The sequence below is a fragment of the Colletotrichum siamense genome (genome assembly GCF_013390195.1).
Source record: "Colletotrichum siamense strain Cg363 chromosome Unknown KSG_Cg363_contig07, whole genome shotgun sequence".
Classification (NCBI taxonomy): Eukaryota; Fungi; Ascomycota; class Sordariomycetes; order Glomerellales; family Glomerellaceae; genus Colletotrichum; species Colletotrichum siamense.
Genome location: NW_023501020.1, coordinates 610428 through 627769, shown reverse-complemented (window position 1 = coordinate 627769; position 17342 = coordinate 610428). Strand labels below are relative to the sequence as shown.

At 57.1% G+C, this 17342-nt stretch overlaps 4 protein-coding genes across 4 annotated transcripts; 2 read left to right on the top strand and 2 right to left on the bottom strand.

The window, feature by feature from the left end:
• Positions 1-481: 481 nt before the first annotated feature.
• On the bottom strand, positions 482-1742 carry gh5-1-0 (Endoglucanase gh5-1; the record flags this gene model as incomplete). The annotated part of the gene is made up of 3 exons (XM_036642360.1): positions 482-597; positions 648-1335; positions 1392-1742. The coding sequence occupies 3 exons, from the start codon at positions 1740-1742 to the stop codon at positions 482-484; spliced, it is 1155 nt and encodes a 384-aa protein (XP_036491819.1).
• A 1451-nt stretch (positions 1743-3193) lies between these two features.
• On the bottom strand, positions 3194-5038 carry phr (Deoxyribodipyrimidine photo-lyase; the record flags this gene model as incomplete). Its single annotated transcript, XM_036642359.1, has 2 exons — positions 3194-3743; positions 3804-5038. The coding sequence occupies 2 exons, from the start codon at positions 5036-5038 to the stop codon at positions 3194-3196; spliced, it is 1785 nt and encodes a 594-aa protein (XP_036491820.1).
• Positions 5039-5793: 755 nt separating this feature from the next.
• On the top strand, positions 5794-7827 carry CGCS363_v010509 (Uncharacterized protein; the record flags this gene model as incomplete). Its single annotated transcript, XM_036642358.1, has 3 exons — positions 5794-7272; positions 7720-7752; positions 7810-7827. 3 exons carry the CDS (start codon positions 5794-5796, stop codon positions 7825-7827), a joined length of 1530 nt encoding a protein of 509 aa, XP_036492486.1.
• Positions 7828-10459: 2632 nt separating this feature from the next.
• Positions 10460-12225, top strand: FOXO3 (Forkhead box protein O3; the record flags this gene model as incomplete). The annotated part of the gene is made up of 2 exons (XM_036642357.1): positions 10460-11386; positions 11509-12225. 2 exons carry the CDS (start codon positions 10460-10462, stop codon positions 12223-12225), a joined length of 1644 nt encoding a protein of 547 aa, XP_036492485.1.
• Between the last annotated feature and the right edge of the window lie 5117 nt (positions 12226-17342).

Below are 17342 nucleotides of genomic sequence, written 5' to 3'. Positions count from 1 at the left end.
CGCTGGACATTGCCACGGTTCCAAAGTCCTTATGCCCGGCCATATAGTCCTTTCCTGCATCGGTTATTTGATGATGGCGGGCGTGCAGGTGCACCTACCCGATGCCCCGTCATCCTCCCGGTGCCGGCTCCGGAATAAGTGGATCATCTCCGATCAACCAGGCGCACTGCCGGTGACTCCAACTCGACCACTTATGCCTACATCCAACGCCTGATTTGTTCTGCAATCAACACAGCTCTCTCTTCCCAAACCAATCCAGCCTGCACAGCTTTCGTGCCTGGGTAATCGATGGTCATAGTCACAGTTTTTACGGACGAGAGACTCTCCATGAAAGCAAGTTGAGTATATACGGTTGAATATGTACACTGAAGTATTGAATTGAATATCCATGAAGCTTGAACTTCTTTCCCTTATCTCTTGCATCACTGAGACTACCGTATTGGCCAGAGCCTCACCAAAACCCGCCCCTATCGCCAACCGCTCAAGGAGCGTACGTCTTGAGCAAGCTGTTGTAGTACTTGTATCCCGTGCCGCTGGGAGGCTCGAAGGAATAGATGTAGTCGCCCCACCAAGGGCCGGCAGACCACCAAAGGGCGCCTGCTTCGTCAGTCTCGTATTCATGAGGGTTCGAAAGAAGCCAGACTCACCAGTCCACACGTCGCTGTTAGCCTTGAGGTAATCCAGCATGCCCTTCACAGCAGTCTGGCACTGCGTGTTCGCGCCACCAGCAAACTCTCCCAGGATACCAATCTTTCCGTTCTGTCTCAGCCAGGTCGTCGCCGCAGTGACCCTTTCAACCCCAATCGTAGTCGACACACAAGCATCCGACGTCCCAGAGCTATCCGAATCAAGGTACTGATGCATCTCGTACACGATCTTATTCTGCGGATCCGTCAACGCCTTCATGTTATCGTTGACAGTCGTCCACGACCACGCCCCGGACCACTGGTTCCCCTCGACAAAGATGTACTGCGTCGCCCCCGCGGCGCGGATGCCGTTGATCGCCGCCTGGTTGAGGTTGAGCACCAGCGTCTGGTCCATCGTGTTGTACTCGTTGTTCGTGTCAAAGATCACGTGGTCGTTGCCCTTGAACTGCGTCGCGAAGTTCTTCCACCACGTCTGGAAGCCCGCCGTGTCGGTGATGATGGCGTCGTTGAAGCGCCCGTAGTTGTGCGGGTCCAGCACCGCCCAGCCCCCGCTGGAGGTGATGTGGTTGATCACGGCGGTGAAGTTCGCGAGGTAGGCGGTGTTGAAGGCGCCGGTCAGGCCGGATGGGGTCAGGCGCTCCATCTTGAACTGCACGCGGAAGGTGTTGTAGCCCTGCCCGCGGAGGGTCTACTCGCTTTGTCAGTATATGGAAGTGGCTGGTCTGAAAGTTGGGGACTGCTTACGGTAATGGTGGCAGGGTCAGGGAAGATGAACTCCTTGCCCCATGTGCCGGGCAGCGTCTTCTCGCCAAACTCGCCGCCGGCCTCGTTGGTGCCGAACCACCTCCAACTGCCGGCACCGGGGGCCGCAGTGGAAGTGGGCTTGACGGAGGTAGCCAGGGTCGTCGAGGCCGGCGGGTTGCTAGAGCCGGAGCCGGGAAGGCACTGGCTGTACCACTGGTTGGAGACGGTGCAGGTGTACCCGGAGACGCAGGTGGTTGCGCCGGTCCAGCCAGAGCCGCCGCACTGGGCGTAGGCGCCGGCTTGCGCGGCTGCTCCGCTGACAAGAGCGCCAAGGGCGATGATGGACCTCATATTGGGCTTGGTTTCGTGGTTGGAACTTGAGGGATGCAGAGAGGGCAATGTCTCGGCAGCTAGCCTTGGCTATGGTTGTTTATATATATCTGGGGTACGTCGCCAAGATCCCCCTTCCCCTCTGGCCGCGCAGTCTCATGGAACCCTCCATTCCGTGGCGCCATTCCTATTCTACCATCATCCTCTCTGAAGCCCCGTGGGGTCGCAGATGCCTTCCGGTTGGCCGCCGGTTCGGCAAGAACCGTCCCAATATGAACGTCCCAGGGGTATGTACTCCATCCTGTCGGCTGTTGAAGCCGTTGAACCACGGTCACGATCAGGGATCACCCCCCGGTAGAATTTCTCTTTCGAGTCCCGGGATATCTGGAGCCGCACTTGTCGTTGCTGGCGTGGATGAGCGAGCAGGCAACATCGGACCGGTTCGCTGGGATTAGCCCATGTGCCGGGGCCGGCAAGCAGGTGACCGCTGGCGAATGCGACCAATGGGCGGGGAGGTCATTTCCGAGAGCGGTCGAACGGGGCAGCTTTTGGGGTGAAGAACTTTAACAGGGCGTTTTTAAGGATGTTGGTGCGTGCCGGAGTGTGAGCCTCCGAGGTTGCATCGGGCCATCGGACGGCACGTCGGGGGACACATGACTACGACTCGAGCATCACTCGGTACCGAAGATTTTTTGATTGGGCTTTGTTGGCGTTTCCACCAGTTACGTGTATGGGCGAAATGAAATCGCAGTGTTGTCAAGAAGGGCAATTTTCGGCATCAAGGGCCTTTGGTTCCTGGCGCGATTCTGGTCGGATGGAGCATGAGTGAGCAGAGGCGAGGTGAATGTCACGAGACTCACTCAAAGACCACAGTCTGAACCGCTTGGACTGAGATGATTTGGCTTCACGGTGACTCGACGTTGAAAATGCAAGCCATCGGAGACTTCATTTCTTGGCGCCTGGGGCTGCAGTTGATGGGCGCGTCTGGTGCTACCACCCTGAAAGCAGATGCCGGAAACAGTCTCCCCGAGGTGCAGCAAAGCAGAATTTGAGGCTGTGAGCGTTGGACCTGGTTAACGTCTTCAAAGCGTGGCGACCTGGATCATGTAGGCTGCTGTGGCGGGGTGTCTGGGTAGTCGCTCGTAGTCACGCCTTTCAACGTTTGGCAATAGGTCAATCGACAAGTTGCGGATATTTGAAGACCATAATAAAGATGTCGTATGGTTCTGCCAGTGACTCACTGTCTACCATGTAGTCGAACGAGTCCGACATGAAGGCTCCACTCGACGAATGACTTTAAGTTCAAAAGGCCCGCACAGTTGTCGAGCCAAAAGAATGCAGGTGATATTCCCCGTAACTGGAGATATGAGCCTCATGCCACACAATCAGTCGCATTCTTGTCCTGATGCCTGCCAGCTGTCGCCAGTAATAGTTCAAATACACACCGTAATCAAGTCCCGTGGGCCTGTATTCTACAAGTCGTCTCTATCCAGCCCGCGCTTGTAAGCTGATAACGCCCGCTCGCGACACCCCTTGTGCTCTACCATCTGCTCAGGGTAACCGGCCTTCTTCGCCTGCGCTCCAGCGCCGCGACCGTACGGATCGTGGATAGCCTTTCCTTTGACCCCCTTGAGCTCAGGCACCCACTTCCGGATATAGTCGCCGTTAGGGTCAAACTTCTCGCTCTGTAGTAGTGGGTTGAAGATGCGGAAGTACGGCTGCGGGTCGACGCCCACGCTCGCGGAGAAGCCCCAGCCGCCGTTGTTCGAGGCAAAGTCGCCGTCAATCAGGTTCTCCATGAAGTGGCGCTCGCCCATGCGCCAGTCGATGAGGAGGTCTTTCGCGAGGAAGCAGGCGACGATCATGCGACATCGGTTATGCATCCAGCCCATCTCGTGCATCTGGCGCATCGCGGCGTCGACGATGGGGAAGCCCGTCTTGCCATCGCACCATGCCTTGAAGTCATCCATGTCGTAAGACCACTCGATGTTTGCGTACTCGGGCTTGAAGGGCTTGTTCATGCTGGAGGCAGCCGGTCAGCGATCATGACGTCTCTGTTCAAAGGGAGGATACTCAACGTACCACACGAAGGGCCAGTTCACCAGGACGTGCTTGTAAAAGTCTCGCCACGCCACTTCGCTGATCCACACTCGAATGCCCTCGTTGCCGGCGTCCAGCTTCTTGGTCTTGTTCCGGTCTCGCGCGTAGCGCACACACGTCCTCGAGCTGATGGTTCCACTGGCCAGGTGCACTGAGAGAGTCGAGGTCCCGGCGTCATAGGGGATGTTGCGCTTGTTGTGATACTGGCCAACCTTTTCCTCACAGAACTTCTCCAGACGGCTCCGTGCCTCGTGCTCCCCGGGCGGGAAGAAGGCTCTAAACCGTTTCTTGTCATCGTCTTTCAAGGTCCTGCCCTCCACCTCTTCCGGGATCTCCGTGTCGAACAGCTCCCCAAACTTCTTTCGCGCGCTAGCTGGGTTCTTCGCGGGGGGGTCGTAGAGCTCTAAAAGGTCCAAGTTCTCGTGGACGTGGCGCACCCAGGCGCGGAACCAGGGAGAGTAAACGGCGTACTGTTTGCCGGATCCGCTCGTCAACTGCCCTGGCGGGACTACGCACGTATCGTGCAAGACCTCGTATGAGAGGCCCTTGTCCGCAAACATGCGGACCATCTTTGCCTCCCGTCTGAGCTCGTCCACTTCGTACTCCATGTTGGCAAACAAGTGGCTGGCTCCCCATTGGCCCATAAGCTCGGCGATTCTGTCGGGGATTCTCTTTCTCTTTTCAACGGTCTCGACGTAGAGTGGGATGTCGAGTTTGGCAAGGTCCTCCCTCAGGACATGCAGGGTCCTCAGCATGAAGTCGACGCGGATAGGGGCTGTGAGGTGAGCCTCGAAGTCTTGCGGGCTGATGATGTACATAGCGATCAGCGGGACCCCGGTCTCCTTCGCTTTCTCGCTGGCAAGAGACAGTGATCGGTTGTCCGTCGTGCGGAGATCCATCTTGAACCAATGTACCACGGCATCTTTTGGCTTGACGGCTTTGCGCGCCTTGGACGTCTCCTCGAGGGCGGCGGTCAGCTCCTCGATAGGCCGTGGGATCTCGTCGTTGATGTAGGCGCGGGCCCGGTCGTTGCTCATCTCGTGAGGATAGAACTTTCGAAGAACGATTCCATGCTTCTCGGCGTCCTTGTGGAAAGGATGCGGCTGGCGTAACGGGTCGGAAGATGCGCTGCCGTTCTGCTCCGTCTTTGTCCTCTTGCGACCCGAGTCGCTGGGCTCGGCCGTAGCCGCGGACTTGCGCTTCTGTTTGGGCGGCATTGTCGTGAACAAATGCCTGTATCTGGTAGTAACACAGGTAGCCAATGGTGTAGAGTAAAGGCGAGAAGTAATAGAAGCAGAAAATGCAGTGGTTGTCAGACGCGTGTTGCTGGGCAGCAAGACGCGACAGAGGAGCATGGAGGTGGAATGACGAGAGACAACCAGTGGGTGAAACGCGATCAATTCTACCTAAGGTCAGGCAAGTGTGTTCGTTACATTGCAATAAACTTCCCTGAGCTCGCTGGGAGCTCCACGAGAGGGCGATGCCATTAAGCTGGGGAAGAGCTTGCGATCGGCCGATGTCTTGTGCGTCATCATGTTCCTGAAATCGGCACATCTGGACGTGCATCTGCGCTCCCGTCGAGCTTTAGCGTCCCGAGACCCTGGACTAGTGGGGCTTTGGGACCAGATTCCGATCTTTTAGCGGGGCATCGTCGGAAACAGCGCTGTGACTGGTTCGGCAGAGGGCGTCTGGGGGGCTGCTCGGTGAGGGATCTCAGATTCTCGGTAAGGTCCGGTCTGGGTGACAAGAAGCCAGTGGGTCCCGGTCAACCTCGGTGAACATCACGTGCTGATAAGCCGCGCTGACGTCTGTGAGCACCCCCGATAAGCTTCTTTCGCGGCGAAGCAGGCGCCGACGATGTGTTGCTGCTTCCATTCATCTCATCTTTGCCCATTTTCAACTTTAACGACAACGAACATCCTCCTTACTTGACAACTCACCTCAACGCCTCAACCTTACGATCGACGCAAACATGGACCCGGGCCGCAGAGCTATGATTAACTCTGGGCGCAGATCCCCCAGTCGCAGAGACCGCGAACGCGAAAGAAGCATCACCTCCCCCCGGCGCGACTCCAACAACCGCATCTCAAAGCCCTCCAACCCTCCCCCGTCTTCGAGGTCACGTCAAAACAACAACAACAACAACAACAACAACAACCACACGAGCTCGAGCTACATGACCCAGGACGAGCAGTCCCGCCAGTTTGTAGCCGACGAAGACAAGTTCGTCTTGAAACAGGCCAAGAAGAAGGCAGACATTCGGGTTCGGGAAGGCCGTGCCAAGCCCATTGATCTCCTCGCATTCAATCTGCGCTTTATCGATACCGATCGCGACGTATTCGACGACGACGATGCCGACCTGCATCTCAGCGTCCCCTCCCCAGAGAACGTCTTGCAGGGCCTCGACGAATCACAGCTGAAAGAGCTGGATTCTGACATCACGTCCTACCACACCCTCGAGACCAACGGCCGTAACCGCGAATATTGGAAGTCGTTGCAAACAATCTGTGCAGACAGGCGGCAGAAACTGAAACCCCAGGGCCCAGACGCTCGGGTCGTCAGCACAGTGTCAGACGACGTCGACAAGATCCTGCGCCCCAAGACCTACGAGCAGCTTGAGGCCCTCGAGGCCCAGATCAAGGCCAAGCTTCGCTCCAACGACGACATCGATGTCGACTACTGGGAGCAGCTTCTGCGCAGCCTGCTTGTCTGGAAGGCCAAGGCGAAGCTCAGGAAGGTGTGCGAAGCAATCAGCGAGAGCAAGGCCGACATGCTCAAGCTGCAGGATCCTGACAAGGCAAAGGCTCTGGGGCAGCAGGCCCTGCAAGCCGAGTCTATTTCCGGACCTGCAGCAGTCAGGAACATGTCATCTGAGCCTGTTAGGGCCGAAACAAAGGCAGTGTCTGTTTCATCAGGACTCCAGGGTGGCGCGCCACCAGGAACGGCTCGCTTTGCGCAGACCGGCAACGAAGACTTCTCCCAGGCTACCAAGGCTCTCTATGACCGCGAGGTCGCCCGTGGCATCGGCGAAGACGAAGAGATTTTCACGGCCGAGGAGACTGTGCCGAGTGGCTCGAAGCCCCAGTGGGCAGACAAGCACCGGCCGAGAAAGCCCAAGTACTTCAACCGTGTTCAGATGGGCTACGAATGGAACAAGTACAACCAGACTCACTACGACCACGACAACCCGCCGCCCAAGGTCGTTCAGGGCTACAAGTTCAACATCTTCTACCCTGAGCTGATCGACAAGACCAAGGCACCCACCTTCAAGATTATTCGAGAACACGGCCGGAAAAGGGGAGAGTCCTTTGCAGCTGCAGGGGAGGAGGACACGTGCCTCATCCGTTTCATTGCGGGACCTCCGTACGAAGACATTGCATTCCGAATCGTGGACAGAGAGTGGGATTACAGTGCAAAGAAGGATCGCGGCTTCAAGAGCTCTTTCGACAAGGTGAGTGTTGTGGCGTTCCCTACACTGTCTACACGTGGTGTCCCAGGCGCCCTTTCACTCGTGGCGGAGTCGTCTTGCATATGCGAGAGAGCCACAAGGGGGGATGAGAAAGGGGAGAAGGGGGAGGGGATGCTGCCAAAGAGCGCCCGCAGGACGGCGTTTCTTTTTCCAACTCCTCTTCTTTCCCTTCTGGCCCCCAACCTCCATGCAGTTGGAGGAACCGACCCTCCTTGAGCGTCCTCCTCCAATGTCGGGAGGCGCGAGGAGCGACAGTTTTCCGCCAGACCGCCATCTCCGCCCAGTGTCAACACCACCACAACAACACCATACCAGCCGCGACTATCTGACGCGCGCCTCTTTGCGCCCCTGTCACCATTCCATTATTTCATCACATTGCAACCCCATCCACCCCATTCTTGGCCTGAGCTAATCTTATCCTCCCTACAGGGCATCTTGCAGCTTCACTTTCAATTCAAGAAGGTAAGGGACAGGTCCCACTCCATTTGCGATTGTCATGTACTAACAGGCTTCGCGCAGATCTTCTATCGGAAGTAGACGCCCTCAAACGCGGGCTTCTGCTCCTGCCATCAGGCCGCATATCAGATATCATCAGAATCATCCGGGCTGGTGCTCTGGAAAAGCGTTTGGACCGGGGCTCTTGGCCGGCCGGAAGGAAAGAGATCTATCTGGCATCAGGAGAAAACATCCGCCTCACCTTTCACGTATCCGTTGGCGCTCCCACTCTCGCTGGTACCATGTACTCCCGCCGCACGCGCTGCCTTACATACTCACGCCGACGACCGCGACTGACCGCTGCGGGCCGACCTCTGGAAAACACACAATGACGCACAAACGTCCAGGCGACCATAGCTCTCGCCTTCAACTAATCAATTATCTGCTTCTCACCTCCTCGTGTTACCTCCGGAACTGGGGCATCATGCTGCCCCGGTCAAGCTTGCTGTGCCCGTCTCCTGGCCTGACTGCTGGGCCTCCCCAAGATACTAAGTGCTGACATCCTGGACGACCTGATAGAATCTGAAGCACGCTGATATGGGGCATACCCGGTCTGAAGTCGGAGTACAATGGCTGCAGCAGTTGCTGATCTCCACACCATCGCAGATGAATCCACCGTCACCCTGCCACGCCTGCCCCCTCATCAGAGTTAGTGGCTCAACCCCTTCACCGACTAGTGGAAGGGCTGAGGTTGGGGTATCATGAAGAACAGCATGGCCAACATGGCGTTGGCTACACGTCCGTAAGTGCCTGCAACGATCGGTCAACCCTGTGATGCACAATGTGAAGGCAAGAAAACTCGAAACAAATCTCACAGCACGAGCGGCGGCATCTCGGCCCACGCGGGATTGGCGTCCACGGCTTCATATCGTCTGTTCTAAATCTGTTTCGATTCCGCTCTCCCCGCGGACTTCTAGAATGTGTGAATGATCTACAGGATGCGGGTCAGTGTCAGAGGAGCGATCTTGCGGTCGCCTTGCAACCCCTTCTGGGCTGGCACGCTCACCATTGTGAGGCATCGCCCATGGCACAATGGCAGTGATTGGCCGTCTCGCCAAAGACCATGCACGCTTCCGAAGGGGAAATGCTGCCTTCCGGCCTACTGCCCTTCTCCTGGATGCTCACATTTGGCTGGCTAGTTGGCTGGCCTCACTCCAGTTTTGGCAATGACATGCATCGTCTGGTCAAACTGTACCGGTGTACAATGCTCTTGTCATCTTCTGGTAGCTACTCACATCGGCCTAGGGTGGATGTGTGCAACAATCTCTCTGACGGCCCTCGCCTGGTGTTAGCCAGAGCCAGAGCCCGCGGCATGTCAGTAACTTGCCGTTGGTCTTTCGCGGCATTCTCCACTCGCATCCAAGTTGCGTGCGAAGGCCAAATGCTCTGCCCGCCGTGTGCATCATTGTGGTCACTGGAGTAGACCTCCGCTCCTGCTATCAAATTTGGCGTTGCACGCAGACACCCTGGATCATGGGTCGATAAGCTAACGAATGGGCTTACACTTGGTGGCGTTGTTAGCCCCAACGGCCGGAGGAGACCCTCGCGGGAGAGTATATGGAGAGAGGAGAAAAGACAAAGAAGGAATGAAGTGCCCAGAAGAGCTCTGCCAGGCATGTCTCTGCTAGCCAGGAGATACCTAACCTTGACATGGCTGCCATGGCAGGCAGGGCAGGCGGCGAGACTCGCCCAGCTCCCCAGACGTAGCCGAGCCTCTCCAACCGGCACCAGGCTCCAGCAGCCAAAGAATAATGAAGTTCGACCATCCCTGCTCGATGTCACTAACAACAAGAAGTCGCAGAAGCGGCAGCGACAGCAGCAGCCACAACCAAGCCCCGATTCTCCGTTTGTATCAGTCACAGAGACGCAGATTGGCTGCGGCGGATCAGTGCAGCTCGCAGACCTTGATGGGGCCTCTCGTCTAGTTGACACACATACAGCCATACGCACACTACACGCAGGCAAAAGGGAGCAAGCAGACATGAGCAGCAAGAAGAGCACACACTACATCAACATCGACGCACACAAGCATACAGGCACCACACACATAGACACACACACATGGCCGCGGCAACGGGAAGGGACGCTAATCCAGACCAAGCCATGAGCTGGCAGGCGGGCTGCTATCCCCCCGATATCCACATGGCTGTTGGATGCTGGCACCCCTGTCCAACCCCTGTTCTTATTCCTCCACGCCCCCCTCTACTTCGGTACCTCTATCGTGTACCTAGCTTTGTCCTTGTACCTGGTCGACATTGCCAAAAGAGCGACCTACATTCGTCTGCACAACACGACCGTGGGCATTTGGACGAACATCTCCCTCTAGGCTCAGTTTTATCAAGAAGGGTCAGCGACCCATGTCGAGGCCCTCTCTCATCAACTGTCAATGCCTACACCTCCAAGACCAACATCACTAGTCTCATAGCATTAATACCTCTCGTCGTCTCCCTCTACATCGGCACCGCAACCTCGACAGCATTCTTTATCTGATATCATACCTCAGCACATCGTTGCGTGCCCTCGTCATTGTTATTAGACACCTCGACCTCGCTCCTTCACCAGTACAACAACGACCTGTTTCTGCAACGTCTTCTACCCTTCCGTCCACTCCTTGAAACTTCATCGCGGCAAACAACCCTTCTCGTTTCAGTTCATCGCTCTCACCGTCTCTGCAATGACGGCGACGAACGCTCCCACCGCGCAGATGGAAGCCATGTCCGTTCATGAGGGCCTCAACCACCCCGGCCAGTCTCCAGAGCCTCTGTCTATCAGGACAGACATCGCTGGGAATTATTACCCCATGATTCCCAAGCCCACAATCAACGGTCCTCCACAATCATACTACCCCCAACCGCAGCTCTCAGCCCTCAACCAGCACTTTCACTCACCAGCCATGAGCCAACCTACGATGTGGGCTTCTCCTCGTTCCTCCGTGGACGACTTTGACAACTACTCCTACCGCGCTCCGGCTCCTACATCCAACTACCAGGCCGCCTCTCTCTCGCCGCGCACCTGGCCCGACTCCGTGCAGACGCCTCCTCCTCAGTACGAGGTTCCCTTCCACCACCAGGAGCAATATGACGGCCTCCCCAACGGCCACATGGGCATGTCCCCTGAGGCACTTCGCGACTCCTCCCTCAACATTGCCGTTGACTACGGGAACAACAGCTGCTTCCAACAGACCCTCACAGGACCCCACGACATCACACCGATGAAGTACGGCTCACCTCCCCCGATGACCACGACCTGCGCTCCCTTTGTTGCGTCCCCGGCTTCCCTCCAGGACCAGTTCAAGACAGAAAACCACCCAAGCATGAGTCCGAGCCCAACGCCTTCGGTCTCGGGTCAAAGAACCCAAGCTGCGAGAACCCCTCCCAACAGCGGCTGCGGCGATGTTGACAGCGACGCAAAGTTGAACGAAAAGCGCGAGACCAACGAGCCCTATGCCCAGCTTATCTGGAAGGCTCTCAAGTCCCAGCCCGATCGCTGCATGACTCTTCAACAGCTCTACCAGTGGTTCCTCAAGAACACCGACAAGCCAGAGAAGGCCGGCGGCGACGGCTGGCACAACAGCATTCGGCACAACCTCAGCATGAACTTTGTAAGTTCTCTCCTTCTCTCTCATCTGCATGCAGGGGTGTTCTCCAAGTAGCGCTGCATCAAGGCCCACCTTATCGATCCTTTGCAAAAAAGGACCACTGCATAGACTAACACGTCATCCAGGCCTTTGAGAGAATGGAAGAGCTGCCCACGCACGAACTCACCGGCTCCTCAAGCGAACGCATCCCTTCAAAGTGGCATCTCAAGCCCGACTTTGAAAACGGCGTCAGGCCAACCACGCACTACCGCGAGCACCCCCGCAACCCCAACGGCGGTGCTAGGCGCCGCAACACCGACCCCAATCGCCGCCGCGTCGCCAGGACCGCCACCTACCACTCCTCCCCGGAATTCCCAGACCGCACGATGCCCGGCCGCGCCCTCTCAGGACGCCGCGGTGGCCGCGCGACGACCAGCGCCCGCGCCGCCGCCAGGGACCTCCGCATCAACACCAGGCTCGCAGAGCACGCTCAGGGCCCCTGGGTTCCCGGTCACAGCTTCGCCGCCGCGCAGATTGAGATTGTGAACCAACAGGCGGAAGAGAAGAGACGGCGCAACCGCGACGCCTCGGCCCGGTTCCACATGCACGCCGCTGAGCGCGAGGCCGAGCTGGCAGCGCAGCAGCAACACCAACACCACCAGCACCAGTACCAGCAACACCAGCCGCCTTACAACTTCGCAGCCGCGCACTACGCCATGAACAACATCGCCGGCGTCTACCAGCACCCCCAACACGCCGCCGCCCCGCAGCACTCTTCCCAGCCCCAGCAGCAGTCCCAGCCGGGGCAGAGCGACAGCGTCCTCTACGGCTGGGGAGGCAGCAACGCCAACCAGGGGATGTGAGCGAGCACTTACCTCCCCTCGTTGCTTCTTCCAACATGCATGAGCTCGCCGCGCGATGTGAAGCAGGGTCCTTTGGCCCGTCACTGCTTCTACTGCTGCGTTCGTCTCCCTCATTCATGGTTTCTTTTTCCTTCTTGATGTCACCGCGGCGGTTGGGACCCTGCGGACTGCTACCACTTCCTCTTTGGGCGGCGTTTGGGGGACAACAGGGGTGTTTGGGTTGGGTGGGTGTTGCTTTTTTTTTTCATGTATGGGTGTGTGTGTGTGTTTCCCTCTTCTCTCTCCATGGGGGGCGGGCATGGGTATCTTTCTGGACAAATCACAATCACAAATCTCGTCTTCACATTTTCTCCTCCTGCGGCACGGACGAGGACAGACGTTGAGAGAGATGGCGGTCTGGGATGAGTGTGTGTGTGTGGGAAGATGCGGACGGCGCAGCCGATCCCGGATCGGCCGTACCCTCCGCTGGCAACTTTCTAAGAAACGAGTATGTCTGCTTTCTGCTCGTTCTGTATCGTTTGTGCCACGACGAACAGCGTACGTCGGTCCTGGTTGTCGGGTTGCAGCTCCCAGTCGACGTTCCATTCGTCAGACCTACCTACCTACCATCCATCCATTCAACCCAGTCCACACACACATCCTCTCTCCTTCTTCTGCCCTGCTGCCCTGAGGAAAAGAAAAGGGCGAACGAACACCTCCCGCCAAGATCGGACCCGGAGCGTTTGGGGGGAAGGGGGAAGAAGATGGAGGGGGGGCGTGTGGTTGGCGCCTCGCACTTCCTTTCTCCACACAGCCATGTACAGGAGGGGGAGGGGGAGGGGAGGGGGGTACAGTGTCCGCGTTTTGACACCTGCAGGGATTGGCGGGTGTGGTGTCTGTCTGTCCTCGAGAGAGAGAGCAGAGAGCAGAGCAGATGGAGCTGTTGGGACTAACAAGGCAATGTTGATCGCACATACAAGTGTGCCATTCCATGCTAGAACGCGAGAAGAGAGGAGAGAGATGGGAGGGGAGGGGAGAGAGGGATGAGGGAAGGGGTGGCGAAAAAACACAACCGGTACTTGCTTTTCTGATCTTGGTTTTCTGTTTCTTTTCACTTTTCTCTGCGAATCTGCGATGATGCAAAAAAGATGACGAGATGATGGTGGTCTTTCTTCTTTTTCCGATCTTTTTTTTTCTCCTTCCACACACACACCCGCAAAAAGATTCTGTGTTTCACGACTTGGCTTTTTCTGTTTTTTCTTCCGTGGGGGGGCATCAGTCGAACAAAAAAAACAACATACACACATCACCATCCATAGAGCGCGTGCAGCCGCTGCTGCAGAAATACCCCCTCCCATCTCCTCTTCTCATGTTATCCTTTTTGGTTCGGTTCGGTCTGTTCTGCTTTTTCAAATGTTTCATAGTCCATCACAGCCTCCACGACGTCTGTACTGATATGGGATGAGAGGCACGTCTGTATTTTTTCCGAAAAAGAATCTAATGAATGACCAAAAATGATCTGCTACCAATGCTTGATGAAACTTGCCTGTAAATGTCAATCGCGCGTGGGTGACGCAGTCAACTCCTGCCTGCCTGCCCCATGCCTATAGTGCGCCGTTCATGTTAGTCACACCCATCGTAGCAGTCTCCTCACCGCGTTGCAAGGACCACGATGGTACAAACGGTAAAACCATGGCTACCTGGGCGTTGACGTCTGGTGATGGATGTGCCAGCGGGCAGCGGGCGCGCATCTTCGCCGGTTCTAGCCCATACGATATCTGCTGTTGCATCACCTCTCATGGTGCCCTCCAAGGCCAGGTCCCCGATCCTGTTCTCTTCGTGCCATTCAAACCCTAGATGGACCCAGTATAATTTACCGACAGAACGGAACCGAAGGATTTGGCAAAGAGCCCTAGAGGCCAGAGGAGGCCTTAGTGCTATCGTGACGGCCGCAAGTCGAGTGCCCCCCGGCACGGGTGTTGGCGTACGTACGGTTGGGGGGCGTGGGCTGGAAGTATCAGCAGGGCAGGGCAGGGCAAGGGCTCCTGTACAGGGCAGAGGAGGTGATCAGAACCACCAGTTGGTGTCGTGGGCTGCTGGTTAGGCTTTGCCAGATCCGATACCCGCCACACGGGTTGATGGGGCTTTGGGAGCACTCGGAGGGTGAGTGATCTGGGAGGATGAGAGCCGGGGTAGAGAAGACGGGGTGGACCAGGGGAGGAGGCAGGAACAAAGAGCAACGGGTGGTGAGGTACAGACACGCCTGTCATCTCCCACGGGCAGCGTGGGAGGGGGTGGGGAGCTGCATCGGGGTGTGGGTGTACAAGATGCTGGAGGACTTGGAGGATCGGCAAGGGACAATAGGAACATACATGAATGACCTTGGTCAGTCCGCGACGCCTTCGGCTGGCGGTGTCAATGTGTATGAGAAAGACCGTCCGTTGGAGGTTGAGATGAGACCAGCCCAACCGAGGGTAGGTAATCTTGCAGGAGGGGACGCATGAGGCACTCGACCAGTCGGTGAGATATCGACCAGACCACTGGTTCTCGCCTCAGGTCCCCGAGTTCGGGCTCTACGCCGCAGGGCTGGAGAGAATTGGAAAGGATTTCCTATCGAAAGAGGCAAGGACGTCGACAGTGGGGCCCAGATCAGAGGGGGTAGGAGTCCAGAGGAAGCTTTTCTCGATGTTCCGAGCGAATTGCTGCTCCCTCGTGGCCTGCCAGGGTCTTGGCATGCCTCCTTGGGAGCTGAGACCCAAAACCATGTATGCGGGGCGGCCTGGTGGTGACAAGATTTGAGATTGCGCAGAATGGAGATGAACCTTCGCGACGAGTGCCGGGGTCTTTGCTGGAGGTGGCACAGACATTGAGGGCAGTGGAGGATGAACAACATTGCGCGTGAGGAAGCTTGCCGCCCAGTAGCCGTATCGTCTATTCGCACTCCGTTGAGACGTACACCCCAGCTGCGAGGTGAAGGTACCTTGACGTGAGAAGCGATGGGAGCATTTGAGTGCTTACGAGCTGAAAGTCAAGACGAGGATCCGCTGGGGTTGAGTGAAGGACGAGGAAGAGGATCGTCTGATGGCGAAGTTACAAAGCCTGGGCAGCGAGGCTGGGCGACAGGGAGCCGGTAAGTCAGAGAGGATATCCGAGCGGTGAATGAGGTCCACCTGCACCAACAGACACCTCCTCGGGTCGAGTATCAGCGTCAGATGTGCAGCTTTCTTTTTCCTGGCGCATCGAGTATGTAGGCCGTTTGAGTGCGGGGAGTCTTCGACAAGCTCGCAAGTGTTCCTTTGACGTGGAAGCGGCACCAACTGCAAGCCATGTCTCTCTGCAGTCGGGTGCGTGCGGTTGGGTCTGATGGAGCGAAAGGTAGGATTGCAAACAGCATCCCGTGACCCAGATCCGACTTCCGCGAGGACCGCAGATGACCTTGCCGGGAATTTTTGCCATGCAGGCATGGAGAACCATCATTGCACTTCCGTGGTTGGAGACACCTCCCTTGCTCATCGCCCATTCAGGGTGATGAGGCGCCCCATATTCTCTCCAACCTACGTAGTCTGCCATTGGGTGCCAGACTGTCGGGACAGACCAGGGAGGGTCATCTTTCTCCTGGCATTGCGTATCCCAACTTAGCTCGCAGCCCGTTGGCGTTGGGCGGAGGTTGCGGTAGTAGTAGGCCAAGTAGGTGGGGGCTAGCCAGGTCGCCAGGCTCCTACGTGCGCTTGAGGTTGGAGGCGCGCCGTCCCCCCTGGCTTTCAGAGTCCGAGGAAGGCCCAACAATGTGAGTTGTGGGAGGAATCTAGCTTCAAACAGGCGATAGATGCGACTGCCCTTCCGCATCGGTGCTCATATACCGACACAAGGACTAGCTCAGACGGGCGCCGCAAGTCTCTGTAGGCGGCACTGTTGGACAGTTACCGACATCTCAGTGCGCGATTCTTGGTACGGTAATGCAGAGAACTGTTTCTGATGCCAACCTGGTCCTGACCCGAGTCCGGGTTTGACCCGGGTTTGGCCAAGAGTCACGGCGGTAAGTGGGATAGTCAGTAAACGCGAGGGGCACAGCACAGATGCAGAGCGTCTGTGAGTACATCCGTACGTATGCTATCTGTCCCCAGCCTTGTCGTACCCGCGGGCTTTCGCTGAGCCAAGAGGCCGCGTATGTTACGAGAACTTGCCGCTGAGTGGTGTGCCGGATGAGATCCTGGCCTCCGGAGGGGATGCGAGGCTGTGATTGGACCTGGCGATGACAAAGGAGAGCGGAACCCGCACAGTCAGGGATCTCCAAGTCCGAGGAGGCTGCAGTACCCAGGCTGTATCGCCAGCGGGGAAGGTACATGGCACAGTGGCACAAACGAGTGTCTGCGATGGTGCGGCTGGGAGCGGTTGGCAAGAAAATGAAGCTCGAGATTGGCCATCATTTGGGACGAGGAGGGCGGGCGTGGGTAGCTTGCTCGATTTGGCCGGGGTTGATGGAGGTCCCATCTTTGGTACGGATACCATCTTGTACAACGCGATATGCCGCAGATATGTCGTAACTGACAATTGTCAATTGGTCTGTCTGTCGGCAACATAGTGGTGGGAAGCGCGCAAGTCGTGCGGGCTGCGTTCGTTTGTTGATGGCTGTTATGACAGCCGACTCCTCACAAGTCAGTTCGGGCGCATCAGCACTCGACGTCGAAAAAGACTTGATCTCGCACTTGTTGGGGGTCCTTTTCCCTTCCCTCCTGGCGCCGTGCGGAGCCGGGCCCGTACGCCGATGGCGTCCCACTCTTGCGGCAGGGGCCCCTGTCTGACGGCCCCGGCCGTCCTCTCAGAGCCTGGCAATGACGCTGAAGCCAATCTACTCTCAGCCGTATTGGTGACTCCGAGGCCCCTTCTCTCTTCTCCTCCTCTTTGAATGAAACCCTCTTGGCCTTCGGCTTGCGCGTGCCTCTATCCGCTGTTGCACTGCTCTCAGCGCTGGCTGTCAACCCTCGTCCGGTCCGCCTTCTGCAATCGCTCAGTTCAGCGCATCGTGTGTTTTGGGCCTTTAGACTTCGATCGTACAGCTGGCCGTTGACGTATTTTCCGAAGCCGTTGGAGCGAGAAAACTAGCCTAGCCTAGGGCCAACGGTGCAAGATCCCTCGAC